Source organism: Hemitrygon akajei, chromosome 12 (genome assembly GCF_048418815.1).
Source record: "Hemitrygon akajei chromosome 12, sHemAka1.3, whole genome shotgun sequence".
In the NCBI taxonomy this organism is placed as follows: domain Eukaryota; kingdom Metazoa; phylum Chordata; class Chondrichthyes; order Myliobatiformes; family Dasyatidae; genus Hemitrygon; species Hemitrygon akajei.
The window spans coordinates 65027613-65050136 of record NC_133135.1 but is presented as its reverse complement, the minus strand read 5'-3'; the positions used below and the strand labels follow the sequence as shown (position 1 = coordinate 65050136).

The following is a 22524-nucleotide window of genomic DNA, read 5'->3' as shown; positions in this document are numbered from 1 at the left end:
TAACCACTAAACTTTAAAGCTGAACCATCTAAAGTGAATTTTAAGTACATGTTGTGCATATTTTAATTCCTAGTTCCTCTTGCACCGTGCTTGTTTTCTGAGCTGGGTGTAACACTCCACATAAAAGGGTGCAGGGACGAACCCTGTAATCACCAACCAGTGATTTTGTTGTCCGTGGTAGGGAAAGTTGGAGAAACCTTAACCAGAGACAGAATTAGCAAACATTTGGATGAATGTAGATTGATTAGGAAATGCCAGCATGGATATTTTAAGGAAAAATTGTGGTGAATAAACATGATAAAACTTTGAAATAACTGAGAGAGACTAAGAGGAAAGTGTGGGTGTTGTGATGTACTTAGACTCATGAAAATATTTTGATGGGTTGTTTCAAATCGGTTTCTCTGAAAGACATGAAATAAGAGGACACGGCAGCATGGATAGAAAATTGGCTAGTTCACAGAAGTTTCCTTTTTGCTGAAACAAAGGAAATGTATAACAGAGTCCCCAAGTAGTTACTACCTGGATTATTGAAACCTATCAAATATTCAAAAGCCTAGATAGAGTGGATGTGGAGAGGATTTTTCCGATACTGGGAGAGTAAGACCAGAGGGCACAGCCTCAGAATAGAAGGACATCCCTTTAGAACAGAGATTAGGAAGAATCTGTTTAACCAGAGGGTGGTGAACCTGTGGAGGAGGTTGTGGAAGCCAAGTCACTGGGTATATTTAGCGTTCTTGATCAGTAAAGGCCTCAAACTTTACAGGGAGAGGCAGGAGAGGGATAATAAATGAGCCACAATCAAGTGACAGAGCAGACTCGTTTGGCTGAGTGGCCTAATTTTGCTCCTATGTCTTAGTCAAATGCGGTTTTTTTTGTACGTGGCAAAGTTTCTAAATTTGCTGAGAACTGAGGTGCTGTGAACTCCTTGTATTGGATTTCCAAAAGATGTGGACAGTCTGGTGGAACATGGCAGATGAAATCTAATGCTGAGGAATGCAAAGTTTTCCATTTTGGTGAGAAGGATGAAAGGCAGTTTCATCCTTCTGTGCAGCTCAAATCTTAATGGTTTTAAGGGGGTATATGTGCACCAGTAAAGGTGGCAGGGCATGTTGAGAAGGTGATCAAAATGGCATAGAGGGTCCTGGACTTCTGAAAGAGAGGCACAGAATGCAAGAACAAACTTTACAAAAAAAAATCATTTGGAGTACTGCATTTTATCCAAATCTGAATGCTGCACACAAAGGCCTTAAAAAGGTTGAAGACAACATTTGATAAAATGATTCCTGTTTTGAGGTACTTTGGTTCTGTAGATGGATTGGAGAAGAATAAGTTACTTTTCTCAGATCTACTCTGCTTCAAAGCTGTCTTTAAACTATGAAGGTTTTGCACAGAGAGGATCAGATTCAATTCAATTCGAGTTTAATTGTCATTTAACCATATATGAATACTCATGAGTAGAGCCAAACGAGACAGCGTTACCACGGAGTCGGTGTGCAAAGACACATTACCGACAGTCACACACAGTTAGTACACGCAAGACCACAATCACATAATAAGCATCCCGACACCCGCCCCCTCCCCCTCCCAGGACATCGTGGCTCGATGCCCAGCCCTCTCACATACAAGTCAGCAAAACCATATAGACTATCAGTAAAATACAACAATGCAAAATGTGTGTGTATATAGCCCAGCCCACCAATATCGTGTTGGTCGGCCTTGACACCCACTAGGCGACACCACGGCTTTGAGGCCCAGTCCTCGCATATTCAAGCACATGTAGAATATTAGTAAAATCACAGCCACACAAATATAGATGTATATAGTCCAAACCTCTGAGGCCATTTGAAATCTCAGTCACCACAACATCTGCCCCCAGTAGAGTGTGCTGGCTCAGATGCCTCTTCCCCCGGGGGCTGCAAAGCAAGTGACCCCACAGCTTGTGACTCCGAGTCTACTGAGTGCAGTCAAAAATAGAAACCGCAACTGGCCACAACAGGGCTCGACTTCAGCCGAGTGAAACCCTGGGTGCCCGACTCCCTTCTGGACACCGCACCACACGCCACATCGCCTCCGGTGAACACGATGGCTTAGTCCCCTCACTCCGAGTTACAGCCAAGACCAGCCTGCACCCCCTCCATCCGCCCCTGCTCTCATTCCAACAAATCAGCCGATCGAGCTAGCAGCGTACCGGATTAACGACGTCTAAAAAGGTCTTGCAGTCACAAGAAAGGTGATCATGATGGCCACTCGCTATCTGACTGTGAGCCTCCATCGACTCGGGCAGCAGCACGTTGCACAGCTCCTTCATTATCTCCGCCAGTGACAAACTTGCTGAAGGTATAGACCTGCAGTACCTTGAGTTCTTAACGTATCGCAGGATCTTGTGACCATTTTAAGTACAATGGTAGCACTTTTGCTGACCCCTGTAGAAGCCGCCGTGACCAGTTGTGCCACCATTTTACCAAATCTTTGCGGCGAACAAGAGAGGAACTATTCCCAGAGGGAGTGGTCAAGAATTGGGAACAGGATTGAAGGTGGTAGGTAAGAGGAACTGAGCATGAAGTGAAGAAATTTCTTTTTTTCCCTGTTGCATTCAGTGTCTGGGATGCAATTCCTGAGATGACAGTGAAGGCAGAGTCAATTACTGTATTTGTAGGATTGCTGAATCAAAGGAAAGAATTTACAGGGCTACAGGAAGAGTGCTAAAAGGAAAGGACAAGTGAATGGGGTTAGCTGGATTGCATTTGAGTAGTCTGGTATTGATTTAATGAGCTGAGTGCCCTGAATCTGTTCTGTGATGAATAATTCTATGACATTCTAGCCTACCAACTGATTACGTATCAGTGTTGGCACTCACATTGCAAAGAAATACTACAAATACTAGTTTAAGTTTGAAGTGATTTTTAAACAGGAACCCATAAAGAGGCTTTGGACAAAGGTTTTGGTGCTGAGTTGTGCTTGTTGTGGCAAATTAAGATGGTAGAAATTGAAAATGAACAGACGATGGTAAGTTTAACTTTTGGCTGTTATTAATGGTAATGCTTTAATGAAATTACAAAATACAAAGCCTTTTCTGGTACCTCAGGAATGAGATTAACGAGTCAGAGATGAACCAGGAGGCTTGTGCTCTGCTAAGGGCTAGATCTGTGGCATTCCAAGTCTGGTGACCCAGGTCTGTAGAGGAAAACCAGTTAGGACTTGCAAGGGGTTATTTCAAGAGGTAAGGGACAATTCTGCACGAGGTTGGAGGTGAAATTGGATGCGTGTCAACTCTCACAGGGTTGGCGGGCCGTTACTTCTTACAGAGTGAAACTTAACACCTTGAATGGCGATGCTTCACTCCCAGATGAGCTCAACACCCCTTATGCTCACTTTGAAAGGAAAAATAAAACTACAACAATGCAGATCCCTCAGCACCTGCTGACCCTGTGATCTCTATCAGAGGTGGACATTTGGCCGACATTCAAGAGGGTGAATCCTTGCAAGGCAACAGACTCCGATGGATTATCTGGTAGGGCTCTGAAAAGTTGTGCTAAACAGCTGGCAGGGGTGTTCAAATACGTTCACAATCTCTCTTTACTACAGTTGGAAGTTCCCACCTGCTTCAAAAGGGCAACAATTATACCAGTATCCAAGAAGAGTAGTGTGAGCTGCCTTAATGACTGTTGTCCAGTGGCACTTACATCTACAGTGATGATGTGCTTTGAGAGGTTAGTTATGGCTGGAATCAACTCCTGTCTCAGTAACGACCTGGTCCCTCTGCAATTTGCCCATCGCCACAATAGGTCTACAGCATACCCGATCTCATGGCTCTTCATGCGGCCTTGGATCACCCTGGACAATACAAATCTCTAGGTCAGGATGCTGTCTAATAGATAGATGGATAGATGACTCCAGCTCAGTGTTTAACACTATTTTTCCTACAGTTCTGATCAGAAAGCTCCAGAACCTGGATCTCTGTACCTCCCTCTGCAACTGGAAGACCACAATCTGTGCAGATCGGAAACAACATCTCCACCTCACTAACAGTCAACACCGGTCTACCTCGGGGATGTGTGCTTAGCCCACCACTCTGCTCTCTCTACACCCATGACAGTGTGGCTAGGCACTACTCAAATGCCATCGATAAATCTGCTGACAACACAGAAGCAGAATTTCAGATCGTGACGAGGGGGTGTACAGGAATGAGATGTATCAGCTAGTTGTGTGGATGACAGCAACAACCTTGCACTGAACATCAGTAAGACCAAAGAGCAGATTGTGGACTTCAGAACTGGTAAGATGAGGGAGCACACACCAGTCCTCACTGAGGGATCCGACGTGGAAAGAGTGAGCAATTTCAAATTACTAGGCGTCAATATCTCTGAGGATCTAATCTGGGTCCAACATATCAATGCAGCTACAAAGAAGGCACGAGAGCAGCTGTATTTCATTAGGAGTTTGAGAAGATTTGCTTTCTCCAAAAACACAGGGAAATTTCGACAGATGTACCGTGGAGACCATTATAACTGGTTGCTCCACCTTCTCGTATGGGGGAGCTACTACACAGGACCAAAGTAAGCTGCAAAAAAGTTGTAAACTTAGGCAGCTCCATCATGAGCACTAGCCTCCCTAGTATCCAGGACTTCTTCAAGGAGTGATGCCTCAAAACCTCAGCGTCCATCATTGAGGACTTGAGGACCCCCATCACCCAGGTCATGCCCTGTTCTCATTGCTACCATCAGGAAGGAGGTACAAAAGCCTGAGTGATCCAGGAACAGCTTCTTCCCCTCTGCCGTCCGATTACTGAATGGACATTGAACCAATGAACACTACCTCACTATGTTTTTATTTCTATTTTTGCACCACTTATTTAACTTAACTATTATATATACATATATAGATAGATAGATAGATAGATACTTTATTCATCCCCATGGGGAAATTCAACATTTTTTTCCAATGTCCCATACACTTGTTTTAGCAAAACTAATTACATACAATACTTAACTCAGTAAAAATATGATATGCATCTAAATCCCTCTCTCAAAAAGCATTAATAATAGCTTTTAAAAAGTTCTTAAGTAGTTTACTTAGATACATTAAATATAATCAACCCCAGCACTTTAACATATCTTACTCCTAGCGGTTGAATTGTAAAGCCTAATGGCATTGGGGAGTATTGACCTCTTCATCCTGTCTGAGGAGCATTGCATCGATAGCAACCTGTCGCTGAAACTGCTTCTCCGTCTCTGGATGGTGCTATGTAGAGGATGTTCAGGGTTTTCCATAATTGACCGTAGCCTACTCAGCGCCCTTCGCTCAGCTACCGATGTTATACTCTCCAGTACTTTGCCCACGACAGAGCCCGCCTTCCTTACCAGCTTATTAAGACGTCAGGCGTCCCTCTTCTTAATGCTGCCTCCCCAACACGCCACCACAAAGAAGAGGGCGCTCTCCACAACTGACCTATAGAACATCTTCAGCATCTCAATACAGACATTGAATGACGCCAACCTTCTAAGGAAGTACAGTCGACTCTGTGCCTTCCTGCACAAGGCATCTGTGTTGGCAGTCCAGTCTAGCTTCTCGTCTAACTGTACTCCCAGATACTTGTAGGTCTTAACCTGCTCCACACATTCTCCATTAATGATCACTGGCTCCATATGAGGTATATGTGTGTGTGGGTATATTATATGTATGTGTATTTTTTTTACTGTAATTCAGTCTTTTTTCTCTCTTATTTATTGCAATGTACTGTTGCCACAAAGCCAACAAGTTTCATGATATATACCAGTGATATTAAACCTCATTCTGATCTTTGGAGAAAGTGTAGCTGAAGAGTGCAGGAGAGTCAGTGAATCAGGGAAAGAAGGCCATTGATACATGTTATGGAAAAATAGTGGAGGCTTTTTTTTCTCAGACTGGCAAAACTCAGAACTCAGAGAAAATGAACATGGTGATTTATGAAAAGGAACTATGTTGGATTTGATTTTAAAAAAAAATTATTGGAATGTTACTTTTTGTTGCATGTGTTATTCACACACCAGTGTCTCTTGACAAACAAGTCTCATTTGAAGCTTCAGTCATTCTCATGTTTGTTAATCAAATAATTCTATTTCTATGCTGTTTTAACTTTCTTTCATCAAGCTGAATCAATATCATTGTGTTTCTAGACTTTATTTGCTGTGAAGTAATGTTAAGTTGCCTGGTTAAGAGCAGATCACATCAAGGTATTAATCTGTAACAGACAGAAGATTAAAACTCTGAAGAGACATATTGATTGCAAATAAATAAAACAGGCAATTTAGAAATGTGTATTTATTATATCCTTGACTGAGTCAGATCTTTATGTCTCGACTCCTAGAGAAAGCTATCAAATATAAATAATGATGAAAGCTGTTTTGGAGCAGCAGCAGCACCAAGCTTGGCTTGTAAGCCTGGGTGAAGATGCAACATTGCATATTGAACACAAAAGAAGTAGAAGGTTATGGATACCTAAATGATCATGCAACCAATATATCTGATCAAAATCTGTCACCCAGTATGTTCAGCCAAGAATAGCAGTGGATATCAGAATCAGACTTTAATCGCCAAGTACCTATGCACATACAAGGAATTTACTTCTGGCAGATGTTGTCTCTCTGCTCATAACAATAATAATGATAAATATAAATGAAAATATAGATTATACATACAGGTAGTGCAATCCAAGTAATAGTTAGCCGACAGTTAACCGGCAGTTAACTGTTCAGCAAAGTGACCGCAGTAGAGAAAAAACTTCTCCAGTGCCTATTAGTCTTAGTTTGGAGGGATCTGCAGGCAAAGTAAGGAATACAGTCTCGAGCAGCAGGGCGCCACATTGGCACATGTTGGAAATTATTCTGAAGTGAGTGTGTGTCTTCAGCCGGAAGTGCTGAGTGGTGTGTCCTTCTTGGCCCTTTCCCAAGGTTTCTTGTGGCCTGGATGTCGTTGATTGGTTAATCCATTTTCTACATTAAAAGGGCAAATGTGTTAGATACTATGAAATCAAATGAAAACATGAGCTTTGAAGATCATTGAGTCTCTGATGTGGTAGTCAGATGATGTTTTAAAAAAAAATTACATCCTTGTGTCCCAGTCACATATATTTAAAATTAGCATAAATCTAACCTGACCAATTGCTACCATGTCACATTCTTAGTAAAATGGCCTGTGTCTCCATCAAGCTGTAGTTAATTACCAAAACTTTGCATACCTAAACTCATTCATTGGATGTAATAGCTGGGTTTAGTGTCATATGACTGTCAGAAACTGGATGGAGTTGATGTTTGGTTAGCTTGTTGCTACGTGAACCATGCTTCATGTGGGATCAATCATGCTAGCATTTAGAAGGTGGAAATTTCTGGTCATCAGTTACTTGACATCAGAGATAGTTTAGAGGCCATGGAGTTTTGAGATAAATAGTAGAAATTAAATATGATGTCTGGGGACAGGTTCCGCGTTTCAGATGAGAGAATAAGTAGGGAGAAAGAACAAATCTTTGGAAGATGTCATAATTAAGCATAGATGAAAAACTATTGATGGTGATTGTTTTGATTTTTGCTCTTTAGTACAAGAAGATTTGAATTCAAGAGTAAAGACATATTACTGTAACTATAAAGGATACTGGTGACACTGCACCTGGAATCTCTCTACGGCCCCTAATGCTGCTGGCATTTAGGGCGACAATGGTCCTCCATCTCTGGTGGTGTTCAGGGCTTCCTTCATTGTATCGGTAGCTCAGTTTTCACTACAGTCAGTGATGCATGATCCGGGTGGAGACTCAGGAATACCGTCACACTCAAATGTAGAAGGATTCTCTGTTACTGTTTCCGTAACAATTTTGTTTCACCAATCAGTGTTGTTAGTCTTGAGTTGAATCCCTGACCTGGAGGATTAGTGGACCCACTCTTAGTCTAACCTCTACCCTTTGACCTGTTCGGCATCTGTGACCTCACCAAAAGCAAAAGCACAATGTCCTGACTCCAGCCAACTTAGTTCTCCGGGTCATTGAGGCACACAAGCGTCTAAACCAGAGCAAGGCTGTGGTCCTCTTGAAAGACTACACCTGGAATATTGCATGCAGATCTGGTCTCCCAACTTTGGATAGACTTGTGGCAGTGAAAATTGGTTAGTTTGTTTCTGGGGTGGCTGCTTTCCTCTATTGAGAAGAGAATAAACAGATTTGACCTATTCTCTCAGAGGGATGAGAAATTGCTCAAACATGCAGCTTTCTCAAAGGGCCTTGCGGAGTAGATTTCAGAATAAGGATTTTCCCCATTCAGACCTGAGGTGCGGAAGAATTTCTTCACCCAGACAGTAGTGAACTTGAGGTCTCCATTCAAGAAAAAGAAGCTCAGCTGTTGAATATGTTCAAGATGAAGATTAATAAAATAAAGGGCTATGAAATTAGTACAAGTGTAGCTGAGTGTAAGGAAAATGATCAGCCATGAACCTTTTGAATGATAGATGGATAGATTAGCTGCTTTATTGACACCAAAAGAAATCAGTGTCACAGTAGCATTACAAGTCCACAGGTATAAATATTAGAAGAGAAGTAGAAAGGATAAAAAATATAAGTTACCTCAAACAGTCTAATAGGAGGGGGTCATCACTTCCCCGGCTATAGTTTGATTCAATATTGGGCCTAATGGCTGAAGGTAAGAATGACCTTATATAGTGCTCTTTGGAGCAGCACAGTTGTTTTAGTCTTTTACTAAAAGTGCTCCTCTGTTCAGCCAAGGTAGCATGCAGAGGGTGAGAAACGTTGTCCAGAATTGCCAGGATTTTCCATAGGGTCCCTTGTTCTACCACAGCCTCCAGTGTGTTCAGTTTGACTCCAGTAACAAAGCCAACCTTTCAAATCTTATTGAGCCTGTTGGCATCACCCGTGTTAATGCCATTGCCCCAGCACCCCACCGCATAGAAGATTGTACTGGTGACAACAGACTTGTAGAACGTGTGAAGGAGAGGCCTGTATACTGCAAAGGACCTCAGTCAACTCAGGTCCTTTGTGTACACAGCCTCTGTGTTGGTGCTCCACTCAAGTCTGTCATCCAGGTCCACTCCCAGCTACTTGTAGGTCCTCACTGTCAACAGTAACAGGGAGCAATGCAGGCTTGGTCTTCCTAGTCCATCACCATCTCCTTTGTCTTACTAATGTTGAGCTGTAGATGATTCGTCTTACACCATTTGATAAAGTCGTCCGCCAGGGCCCTGTATTCATCCATCTGTCCTCCCTTTATACACCCAACTATTGCTAAGTCATCAGAGAATTTCTGCAGGTGACTCAGTATTGTATCTAAAGTCCGAGGTATACAGGGCAAACAGGAAAGGAGCCAATACAGTCCCCTGTGGGGCCCCAGTGCTGCTTACAGCCATGTCTGACACACAGCTCTGAAGCTGCACAAACTGCGGTCTGACAGTCAGATAGTCTGTTATCCAGGATACAATGGAAGTGCCAGTCTGCATTGAACGGAGTGTTTCCCCCAGCAATGAGGGCTGTGTGGTATGACAGAGCTGATATGTGGCCAAATGGCTTTCCTTTCCCCTTATTGAGATGTATGTGAATGGAAAGGCTACTGTGATCAAATAAACTTTTTGGTTCTTTAAAAAAATAGAAAATTCTTGGGGGATAAAAAAGAAAAATTGCTTTGTGGACACTTATCAATGAACAAATATTTGATCTGTCTGAATATGAGATTTCACAAAATGTATGTTATGGCACTTTTCTTAATTAGCTCTTTCAGTTTGTTCCATCGCAAATACATGATATGAATCTAAATATTTGTGAATAATTGTCCAAGGGCAGCTAAATCTTCACCAATCCCAAAAGGAAAAACTTTCGCAACTTGGGAAGGTGATGAGGTGTATTTGTTTTGTAGTAAAATAATCCTTTAATCATGAGGATATTTGGCTTTGGTGAGAGTGAATGCACTTAGTAAAACATTCTTAATCAATCTTGTGGGGAAACTTGACATGATTTGTGGGGTTGTGTCTACAGAAAATGGGGACTTCATCTGTTTGTATGTTAATATATTTGGATAGGCACAAGAGACTACCATGAATGTGGCTTGATACCTGTCAGGAAAATGATGGTTTACCAATCTGTTCTCATTTAATTCAGTGTATTTCATAAAACAACAATAACTGCTTTGTTGATTTAAGTGTTGCAAGTAGTCCTCTTCAGCCCAACTCACCTTTGCTGTTCCTAAGCACCTTCTTGAGCGAGTGCCATTTCCTACATTTGGCCCACATCCTTTCTCACCCACAAACCAGTCAAATGTATTTTACACATTATAAGTGCACCCACCTCTACCACTTCCACTTCTACTGGCAGATTGGTCCACATACCCACTTGTCTTTCAGGTCCCCTTTAAATCCTTTTCCTCTTCACCTTAAACCCACACCCTCTCTAGCCTTGCACACAAAATGTGGGGGAACTTCACAAGTCAGGCAGCATTTATGGAGGGAATAATTTCTTCCTCCTCCCCATTTTCCATTCCCCGTTCTGGTTCCTGCTCTTCTGGCCTGCCCATCTCTTCCTTTTTGGAGGCCCTCCTCCTTCTCTTTTGATCACTGTGCTCTCCTATCAGATTCCTCCTCCTTCAGCCCTTTAGTTCTTCCACCTATCACCACCCAGCTTCTTATTTCATTCCCACTCCTCCACCCACCCACCTTCTTCCTCATTTGGTCTCACCTATCAGCTGTGGGCTTGTGCTGCTTCCCCTCCACCCACCTTATTCTGGCTTCCGTCCACTTCCTTTTCAGTCCTAATGAAGGGTTTTGGTTTGTAATGTTGACTGTTTATTTCCCTCTACAAATGCTGCCTGACTTGCCGAGAGCCTCCAGCATATAGTTTTTGTTGCTCAAGACTTCCAATGTTTGCAGAATCTCTTGTCTTTATGACCATCTAGTCTTGGTCTAGCTGGGGAAAAGACTGGCCACCCTCCTTTATAAAATCATGAAGACCATCGATAAGGTCACCCCCTCAACCTCCTTCACTCTAGAGAGAATGGTGCCAGACTCCCCTTATGAATCAAGTCTCCTGTCCAGCGACATCCTTATGAATCTTTTCTGCACCTTCTCTAACTTAGCCACATTCTTCCTATAGTATGGTAACCAGAACTGCACATAATATTCCAGGAGTGGTCTCACCAACATCCTGTGCAGATGTAACCTGATGTCCAAATGCTTATGCTCAGTCAGTGCTTGATGACAAGTATACCATATGTTGCCTTCAGCATTTTGTTGCCACAAAAAGAACTATGTACTTGCCCCCATAAGTCTCCCAGGGCTCTGCTGCTTTCTGTCCTAGTTTAACTTTTTAAGGTGCATTGCTTTGCACCTGTCTGAGTTAAACTTCATTTGCCATTCCTTTCTCAGTTGATCAAGATCCAGTTTTCAACTTGAACAACAGTCTTCACTGCCCACGACTCCACCAATTTTGGTATCATCCCCAGATTTACCAGAAAAGACTGGGGAAAAGCTGAGCAGATCAGGCAGCATCTGTGAAAGGAGAAATGATTAACATTTCAGGTCCAAGGTCCTACATCAGACACTTCATCTGTTCTGAATTGGAAATGTTAATCATTTCTCTTTCCTCAGATGCTGCCTGATCTTCTGAGTATTTCCAACATTTTCTGTTTTTATTTCAGATTTGCAGCATCTGCAGCTTAGTTTTCATTTATATTGAAGTGTTCTGTTTGGAGGAGGGATTTGAGAAAGTGGGATAACAAAGCACTGATGAGTAAAACTTTCAGTTTTCATGTTATTTAATTGTTTCTTACAGTAATGGCACAAATTGTGCAGACCAATGGAACCCAGCCTCTCAGCAAAACATGGGAGCTCAGTTTGTATGAACTACAACGAACACCACAGGTAATATCATATTTACATACGTTGTTGCGGGATCATTAACTTTGCATTGTAGTTGAAATGCACTAGCTCTTTCTCTAAGAATAATCTTTAGACATTTTTGTTTCTACCTATTCAAGATGGGAATTCTGAATCAATATAAAGTCAATAGCATCTTTGGGAAACTGGCAAGATAAGAGCCACATGTTTAAATTTATGTGGCCTCCAATGTTTGAATGTTGGTTTTCACTAAACACTGGCCATTCTACTGCAGCTATATAAACAAGTGCACCAGTTTTGGGAGTTGGGTTGAGCTGACAGAAGTTTAGGGACCCACTGCCCATGGTCTTTGCTCACCTACATCTAACCTGTATAGTATGTAGAGGGACTAATTCACTGGCCTGAAGGATCCGTACTCTGAGCAGTAACAGTATCTCAGTTCATGAAAGCTTTAGTTTAATAATACTATATATTACATATTTATTTTTGAAGTAACATGCTTGTGTTTTGATCATATTGCATCAACTTTAAGTATATGTATACATTGTGTTTTAAAAAAAAAATAGGCTCTCGGATCTGACACGATGGGACAGAAAAGCACAAACACCAATTATCTACATAACTACATTTATTAGGACAGAACAGAGCAAGCATTAAAATACTTAACTAGGTGTGCATGGGCCCGTCTCACTAGAGCACAGCTCCCACTCATTTCACAGTACTGTTCACGACCAGCCCATCGGGAAAGCCTTGGAAAAACTACCCGCAAGTCCCCTGACCACTCTACTTTTATCCCCTTTCCATTGATACGAAACGCTGCAGTAAGTGGACTACAACATAACACCATCTCAAACCAGTGAATCACTTGTCACCACCCCTGTGTTCAACTAAGTTTCATGCTGTTCCTATGGTTGTAATCAAATCTCCTGCAGCCAGTCCTGTTACATTCAAGCTCACAGTGGTGGTAAGGCATTCAATTAGCACAAAAATTAACCCTTTACAATATAGTATGGTAAATATCATCATTCCTGAAAAAAAATTATTTAAAATAATTGGTGCTTCCCTTCAGAAATAACAACCTCTGATACTGGTTTGGGTAAGTTAGAGAAAAATATCTGTTCTAAACTTTTACCACATTTTTCTACATCATTCTGACTTTACCTATTCTCTTCCTCACTTTTCTGACTAACTGTGGTTGTCTCTTTGCACTTTCTACTCCTCCCCCTTTTGAATCATTTAGTCTTTATTGTTTCCACATTCCCTTTAGTCTATTTCAATTTTCCTTGATTTTTGTCGTCTCTTTCTCTTCTGCTTCTGCCTTATATTTTTCCCTATTTGTGCTGTGCAAATCAATTTTCCCTATCTGCAACCTAATTATATTTGTTATTCTTTCTCTGCCTGCCCTTTTTCAGTTTTCGGTTTTATTTGAATCTGTCATTTTTGCATTCCTCATCCTCTCTCCTTTCTCTCTGATTGGGGCTTGGACATGGAAAAAGAAGCAGCAGCCCGATAGAAAAAGGTAAGGAATTAATGATCTAAGAGAAGCAGAAGCTCGTCCCAGAAGACACAACTGGGTCAAGCGCCAGCAGCGGTGAACTTAATGATAACGAAGAATGCTCCTATCACAAGAGATCTGGCAAAAATCTGAATTTAGAGAAAGAAAATTCCTGAAAAATCCAGCAGGTTAGTCAGTGTATGTAGGGATAGAAACAAAATTAATAGTTTGGGTTGATGACTTGGCAAAATCTAAATCCATGAAGGCATGGAATGAGTTTTCCTCATAGAAAGGCTCTTTGGGTCATAAATCGTGCTTGCAGTGTGGGTTTCGCTCATCTACCTTCCTGGTAGTTGCAATGTACAAATGATCTGCTATTCAGTTTTTCTATTTCATTGTCACATTCGCATTTATATTTTGTAAAACAAAAACCATTATTGTAGGTTACTAAAGGCAAGCAGAATAATTGACAAGATTATTATTTAAATATTAAAGCAATTGCAAACAATTGTCTTGCATCATTTGTATTGAATATGTTATCCACAAATACTTGTTGCAGTGAGATGTTGGATAAATCACAGACATTATGAGAGGGGCTACACTCCAGATGCGCAAGTAGAAAATGAAGTTAGTATTCCGAAGCTAAACAGATTAAATAATCCACAAAATTCCTGGGATTGGGTTGATGGAATGTAATCCAGTTAATTAAATGAATGTATTTGTGATGTTTTGACTGATATGGTTGTAAATTCTACAACTTAAGCAGTGTTGGATGGTAATGTTTAGTGATGTTTAAAGTGAACCTGAGCAATTATACACTAAATAACATGACAATCTTCGTGAAATAAAAATGTCACCACTTTCTATGAGTAATGTAAATAACATTTGTATCATGGGAATAGTTGGTATGATTTTAGAATGATTGGGCTCTGTGATAATTTTATGGATAATCTTTGAAAGGATGATAGATGAAGTAATTCAGGTATTGTAATTCAAGTACTGCAATGGATTTGAATATCATGAATCATTAAATATATCTTTTTAAACTTGGGCTTGTTTTATTGTGAACAAAGTCACTGAAGCTAGTGGATACAAAAGTGTTTTATTCAACAAAATGAGACACTCTTGGAGGAAGAGGCCTATTTGACCCAATATTACATGACATTTTACATGCTGAGGTTCAAAGGTGACAGGACAATGCTATAGTTAGAATGTACCTACAATCTTCCTTTAGAATTGCATATAATTTTCACACCTTCTTCTTTGCATACACACTCCACACACCCAAAATGAATGTTAATCAGCATTGTCTGGTTTTCGATCAACAGGCATCCACAGCTCCAGAAAACTGTTGTCCAGGGCTGCATTTTAAATTTAATCTACAATCCAAGTTCAGGTCTATAGATTGGTTGCTGAAGTTAAGATTTGCTATGTACCTAACTCCAGAATACACCCTGACATTGTAATGGAAGAAGCATGGTGGTTGTCACGGATGACCGAGTCTGTTCTGGATATTCTTGAAGGTTCAACATCCAGCCTCTCCTTTTGTCTCCTTCAACTAGAATTCATCTTTATTGCTCAGAATTGCTCAACAGTCTTTTGATAGTGTGACCCATAGCTGTGCGTGTAACAATATTATTTCTTACAAAATGTGACAATGTAGTTTCTTCACTTCCGTTTGTGCTTCTCCCATTTCTGAAAGGTGGAAGAAGAAATGGTTCTGTTATTATGTGTAAAGCAGGTAGTTTACTGGGACCAAAGAGAGAATTCAGTTCTTGTATAGTGGACTAAGGAACTGATTTTTATTTTGATTATATGCACCTATACAGTGCATTCTAACCCATTTCAAAATGTTTTATAACATAGAAAGAAACACAGCATTTACATTTTCTGTCTCCATGGCAGATTGCATTTTTTAAGAGGGGCAATTTTTCAGAGCCTTGTCAGGACAAAATCTAAGTGGAGGTTCCTACCTACTGTTGTTCAATTTAACAGATCTGACTTACTGTATTTACAAACCAGGTTTTTCTTAGCTAATTAGGAAGCTAAAGTTATCCTCATTTGTTATTTTATAGATGCTGTCAGAAAAGGATTTTGGAACAATTAATGAACTATATTCAGTCTAATTGCAGTTATCAGTCAAGTAAAGTTTGGCCTGGAAACGAGGTAAATTGCTGTTGTATCAGTGATGCCCAGTTGCTGGCATACTGGTTTGTTCACTCGTTCTGAATTGGTTAAGAGTCAAATCACACAGGAACAGGGAAGTGATCCACAGGAGGATCGCTGATTAAATTTGATGGGAGAGAATAGCACTTAGTAGAACTACAAGATGTCATCTAAGTATATGAAGAGTTGGATTGATGTGGCAAGGTAGGAATTTGGTGTTCCTCGGGTAAAGTAAGGATGGAAGTTGTTTGGGATTGGGAATAAGTGTCTTGTGCCATGGTTGGGCTGAACTTCTGGGGCTTCACAGCCTTTTATGATTTTGGCATCTCTTGTGACCATACAGTAACTCATCAATATTCTTTCAAATTTTATTGGAGGAATAGCATGAGTTAACTGTTTAGGGAATGGAATATACAGAAAATAGCCATCTTTTAGCATGACGCATGAATGAGCTTTAGAATTCATGATACTTAATGTGGTGACTTTGGAGGGAAAGTGTTGCATAGCACCCCATTTTATTTAAGCATCCCTCCCCCCCCCCCCCCACGCCGATTTAACCCTAGCCAAATCATGGGACAGTTTGCAATAACTAATTAACCTATCAACCAGTATGTCTTTGGACTGTGGGAGGAAACCGGAGCACCCAGAGGAACCCCAAGGGGCGAACGTACAAACTCCCTACAGCGACGTGAAACGAACGCTGGTACTGCAAAGCGTTGCGCTAACCATTACGCTGCTGTATTTTAATTGCGGGTATCACCTTGGTGGGTGTTGCACAGTTCCTGGAAGCTGCTCAAAGGCACTGGGTCTTGTAGACATGCCTTTGACCAGACTTGGCGACAAAGAAACGTTTAAAAGAAAGGGAGGATAAACACACTAAATTTGGAATTTAAAGGTTATTTAATTAGAAAATAAAAGAAGGAATACTCAGTATGTAAAGCACCAATTCTAAAGAAAGAATTCTGGGGTTAGAAATCCAGGTGAGTGGCTTTTCGCTCACCTGAATATGAAAGTGTTCTTGTATGAACTGAACGTTAAAGTGTTCCTTTAAAATTTGCCAACATGCCACCTAGTGATTCGAGTAAAAAGTCCTTGACCCACAATATTAATCTCTCTTGCATTAGGTGTAAGTTGACCTGCTGAGTATTTCCAAGATTTGTTATTTATATTTCAGATTTCCAAAATTTCCAGTATTTCATTTTGTTTACTCAAAACAAATTATCTGGACGCAACGTTCTGATGCCGCTATAAAGAAGGCAAGATGGGGGCTGTACTTCATTCGGAATTTGAGGAGATTTGGTTTGTCAACTAAAATGCTCAAACTTCTACAAGGCAGTATTCTGACTGGCTGCATCACCGTCTGGTATGGGGAGGGCTACTGCACAGGATTGAACTAAGCTGCAGAAATTTGTGATTAGTCAGTTCCATCATGGGTATTGGCTCCATTATATCCGAGATGTCTTCAATGAGTGGTGCCTTAGGAAGGTGGCATCCATTATTAAGGTCCCCACCACCCAGGACATGCCTTCTCGTTGTTACTGTAGGGAAGGAGGTACAGAAGCATGAAGGCACACACTCAGCAGTTCAGGAATAGCTTCTTCCCCATTTCTAAATGGATATTGAACCCATGAACATGGGTTTTTAATTTCTGGTTTTATTTGCTTGCACTACTTATTTTAATTTAACTATTTATTAGACATATATGTACTTACTGTAATTCAGTTTTTTCTCTATATTTATGTATTTCATTGTACTGTTGCTGTAATGTTAACAAATTTCACATCATATATCGGTGATGTGAAACCTGATTATTATTCTCAAATTACTATATGAAATAGGAGCAGGGATGGATCAACTCCCCCTTAATACTTTCACTGAGATGGTGGCTGATCATGTTCAGATTCAGAATGAGATTTATTATTGCTGTCTTATATGATGTGAAATTTGTTCCTTTGCAGCAGCAGTACAATACAACCACAAAATTACAATGGGTTACAAAATAGAGTAAGTAACAAGAAACATCAAGGTGGCATTCGTGAACCATTCAGAAATCTGATGGCAGTGGAAAAGAAGCTGATTGCGTATCATTGAGTTTGGGTCTTTGGGCTCTCGTACCTTCTCCCTGATGCAGCAGTGAGAAGAGGGCACGCCTCGGGCATTGAATGTCCTCAAAGATAGACAGTGCCTCAAAAAGCCAGCAGATGTCTTTGAAGGTGGGAAGGGGCTTGGGCCCATGATGGAGCTGGCCAAGCCCACAACCCTAGCTTCAGCACATCCTGTGCATTGGTACCGGGCGGTGATGCAGCCAGTCAGAATGCTGACTGTACAGACTTCCACCTTTGTACTGCTTTCCAGCACTCAAAATATCCAAGAAATCTACTGAATTCTGTTCGAAGAAGATGCTAATTCTGCGCAGCAGAGTCTGCAGATGCTATAACACGGGACAAAGTAAATTGCTGGAAGAACTCAGAGTGTCCGACAGCATTTGTAGAGGCAGAGAGATTGTTTTGGGTTGAGACCCTTCATCAGGACTTGATTGATTAAGTATCCACAGCAGATGAGCTTATAGAATCCACCCTCTCTAAGTTAGGAAAGTTTTCTTCATTGCATTCCGAAATACCCTCCTGATCCCTGCTTCTTCATTCAGGGGAAATATCATTCCTCAATTGGGTCTATCAGTCCCTTCAAGGGTTTTGTGAGTTTCATTGAGATTTCCTCTGATTCTTTTAAATTTTAGTCCCAATTTGTCAACTCTCCTCAAACAGCCATGGCTGGAGTTAGTCTAGTGCATTTTTGCTGCATACCCTCTAGGCAGCTATCTTTCTTGGGAAAGGAAGCTCATGACTGTGCACAACTCCATTTATGGTTTCACCAAGGCCTTGTACAACTTGCAGCAAGATTTTCTTGATCCTGTAGTCTATCCCTCGCACCATAAAGGTTATTATATAATTTGTCCAAATTACATACTGCGTCTGCCTTCAGTGAGTTTGGTATAAACACACCCAGGTGTCTTTGAACATCAACATGACCCAATTTCATCCCATTTAAAAAAACCTGTTGTGCGCAAAGTCATCCACCACAGAGAATAGCAACACACACAAAATGCTGGCAGTCCAGGCAGCATCTATAGGAAGAAGCACTGTCTATGTTTCGGGCCGAGACCCTTTGTCAGGACGTACCACAGTGAATGCCCACATTGGTATATATATCGGCCATGTTCTCACCTACTTGCTCAGTCTCCATGTCCCCAAAAACACTTCTATGAGCTCTCTACACTTGTGAAAATATAATTGAATGTTATCAGCAAACTTGGAAATATGATATTTCTGCCACACCCCCACCCACTCAGCAAAGTCGTTAATATCGATGAAGAGCAACTGGGGTCAAGCACTGATCCACGAACCACAGTTTGCCAACCTGAAAAGGCGATTTATTCCTTTTTGTGTCCTCTGATAAATAGTTCTCAATCAGTATATTATCCCAATTCTGCTAGCGTTTATCTTGTTGCCCAACTCCTGTGTGGGAATTCATCAAAACACTTTGAAAATCCGTTGGTTCTCACGTATCTATTCTAATAGTTGTGTCCTCAAGAATTGTAGTAGAGTAGACAAATATAATTTACTTTTCAGAAATCTGCACAATTCATTTCTAAGAGGTTCTGTTTATATATTTCTTTGTAGGTTTGTTTTTCCCCAAACTGTTGTTGAGACAATTTGTTCCCTGTTTTCTCCAGTAGTGGGGTCATGCTTATTATCCTCAAATTTATGGGATTTGGGCTGGGTTCTGATGTCACATCATTAAAATCTCTGAATATACATCATTAGGCCTTGACATTAATCAGATTTCAAGCTCAGTAACTTCTCCAGGACTTTCTTATTAATGGTTAATCAGTTCCTCGTTTTCATTAGATCCTTCATTGTCCACAATATAGGTTAGATTTTCTTGTTCTTAGAGCTTCGGAGTTCAGTTAGTTTTTTTTTTGCATTGCTTTCAAATTGCTTGATCATCCTTATAAAATATCCTGACTTCATTAGACTGAGTCATCAGGGGAAATATCCAGATTGTCTGGTTAATAAACTGCCTACTGCAAAGACAGGATCTTAATGCGTTTTTGAAAGCCTTTTTAAGAAACGCAAAGCTGCACTGTTAAGCCTAAAATCGTCAGCTATACATGCTGCAATGGGATCTTGCATTTTGGTCAGGAAGGTAGTTTTATGTCTGAGCAGAAGGAATCTTTTCTTTTGGCAGGAACAAACCAGAACCCTCTGGGCCATTATGTTGCTTTTAAAATTAAGATATGAATATGTGGTGTTACCTTTTGTATCTTAGAGATAATTTAAATATTAGATACTATTCTTGCAAAGTTAAACGTTAATAATTTCTTTCATAACATGGCTGTTAATTAACATGCTGAGATTTGATTTCAATTTTAAGTGAAGATATCATGAATGTGCTTGAAAAATCTTTTACTTGCACATGGAGAACACAATTTCAGTTGTTTTATAAATCATTTTGTAACCATTCTGCAACAAATTTCTTTCTCTTTGACAATCACCCATAGTGCCACACTCTAAATTGTGGAAGTCTTCTTCAGATGGGCAATGAATGCTTTAGGGTAGGACTAAACCTGCCTCTTTATCTTCCTTCTCACCTTGCTGTTCTGCTATTATGCTTGGCTTCTGTAGAACTCTACCTACTAAGTGCCTGAAAACCAGTGAAGCTCTCCCATTAATAATGGTGATGGTAGCTGAGGTTAGGTTCAAAGTGATCCAGAGATAACGAGCAGTTCTCTGACTTTTTTAAAAATCACTTCACAATGCACCAGAGGTGTTGATCACTTCATCTAGGAAGATGTGACTTACAGCCATTTATGTGGCTACTTGATGAACTTTGAACTTTGTGATTTACAGGAGGCAATCACGGATGGAATGGAGATTGCAGTGTCACCAAGAAGTCTCCACAGTGAGCTGATGTGTCCAATCTGCCTAGACATGCTGAAGAACACTATGACAACCAAAGAGTGTCTCCATCGTTTCTGTGCTGACTGTATTGTTACTGCCCTCAGGAGTGGGTACGTAATAACATGGATATGACATTTCCTCCCCTGACTTTGTCTACAATTATTTAAAAATTGGGCTGTGTTTGTGTTTAACATGAAAACCCAAAGTGCTTGGTCATATTTGATTTGCGTGTGCAGACTTCTCGTTAAATTCGCTGTGGGTGCACCAGTGAGGAACAGCTGAATGAGCATTTCCTCAGCACACCGCTGGCTTTTCACCAGTGTCAGAATGAGAACAGGCAAACAACAGGTGATCAGCCTTTTGTTTTGTAAGAAATTTGGCAGGAAACATGGGCTCCATTTTCTCCAAAAAATAAAACAATATTTTACTGACACTGCATAGTAGAAACCTTTACCACCAAATACTGCATATGTTATTTTAAGTATCCTTGCAACTTTAGATTTCATAATGAGAAGTAATAGCTGCCTTTTGTTTCCCTTGATAACATTTAGATTTTATCTAATTTGATTTTATTTTGTAATGCTGTTCACTTCCTCTTTTGCTCAGAAACGTGCTACCAGACCTAAGCCAACCCATCCTTTAACGGTCAACTGCAAGTCGGGTGGGACCACTCCTCTCTTTTTGGAGAACAAACGGGCTTTTGCTTATTGGCTTGGTACAGCAGCACAGCTGCAGGAATTAGGTCACAGCCTCTGGGCCCTGACTCGCATCGCCACCCTGCAAGCTTTGGATTTGTTTCTGATTTTCTCCGTAATCTGAATTTAAATGAGTGCTCGTTGATGCTTCCTGTACATTCCAATCAGTCAATCAGTATTATTCCACCATTGGGTTTCTGTGGAGTATGATGAAAAAGGGGTGGAGAAGGGCGAAGTGTTTATATTCTAAATCAAGGTTGAATCAACAGCTTGAGAAACAATAATAACTTTTTAATTTGTGTGAGTTAAAAAATGTCATCATGGAAATACAGGAAGGTAATTGATTGGTATGTTTTTCCTCTCTTTAGAGGTTTGCTCTAAATTTCAAATGAGAACCTAAAAGGCAGTTGAATTCTGATCAACAGAACAGAAAAGCAGGTGCAGCAGCTTGGCTCTAATACAGAATGACATCAGTACTGTAGTGGAAAATGATTTTAGCTTGGAAGAGCAAGATGTTAAATCAGTTTGGGTGGAGCTGTGAAAATAGCAGGGAAAAGATGTAATTGCTGGGAGTAGTCTAGAGGTCCCTAACAACAGCTGTACTACAGAATAGACTACAGGTTAGGAAATAAAGTAATTTCAGTAATTATGAGTGAATAATAATTATTGAAGACAAACTGACAAAACAAATCAAAGGTAGCCTTGGAAGAATTCGGACTATATTCAGGACAGTTTTTGTTTAGAGCAATACATTTTGGGGAAAAAAGTAAGGCAGTAGGTTATTTTAGACCTGGTCAGGTAGAATGAGATGGGATTAATTAATTTCAGTATTAAGGGTTATTTATTGAGCTCAAAGTGATGAGGAGTTGATTCTTTAGAACTGTGTGTGTGTGTGTGTGTGTGTGTGTGTGTGTGTGTGTGTGTGTGTGTGTGTGTGTGTGTGTGTTATACACACACACGCACTTGAAATAGATTTTGGGTCTGTAGGAAAGTCAAACAATGGGAATGGCAGGGTGAGGACAAAATCAAATTAGCTGTGGTAGTTTTGAACTGAGGAATGGATTACAGAGGCCATGTGGCCTACTGCTGTCCCTATTTCTTACATTGTTTTAATTAATGATCAGATGGTAAAGGTTTCTCCAGAGAAGGAAGATTGATATATTGTCATTTTGCAAAGGTTTATTTTATTATTAAACTATATTTGTAGTATACAACTCAGTTGTTTGCAGTGGACTCAATGAGCCTTATTAGAACAGTAGAAAGAGGAGTAGGTATAGACCATATGGCCCTTGAACTCGCTTCGCCATTGAGTAAGATCATGGCACCTGATCTTGCCCTCAGCACCTCATCG

The 22524-nt window shown here is 40.5% G+C and overlaps 1 protein-coding gene across 3 annotated transcripts in view; it reads left to right on the top strand.

The window, feature by feature from the left end:
• Positions 1-22524, top strand: part of rnf2 (ring finger protein 2) — a 54157-nt gene that overhangs the window by 12915 nt on the left and 18718 nt on the right. For 2 of the 3 annotated variants that reach the window (XM_073063306.1, XM_073063305.1), the window contains exons 2-3: positions 11792-11880; positions 20428-20588. In XM_073063306.1, the coding sequence (XP_072919407.1) occupies positions 11792-11880; positions 20428-20588 (250 nt within the window). Of the gene's footprint in view, positions 1-11791; positions 11881-15426; positions 15518-20427; positions 20589-22524 lie in introns of all 3 variants that reach the window. The other variant, XM_073063307.1, reaches the window with a different exon arrangement.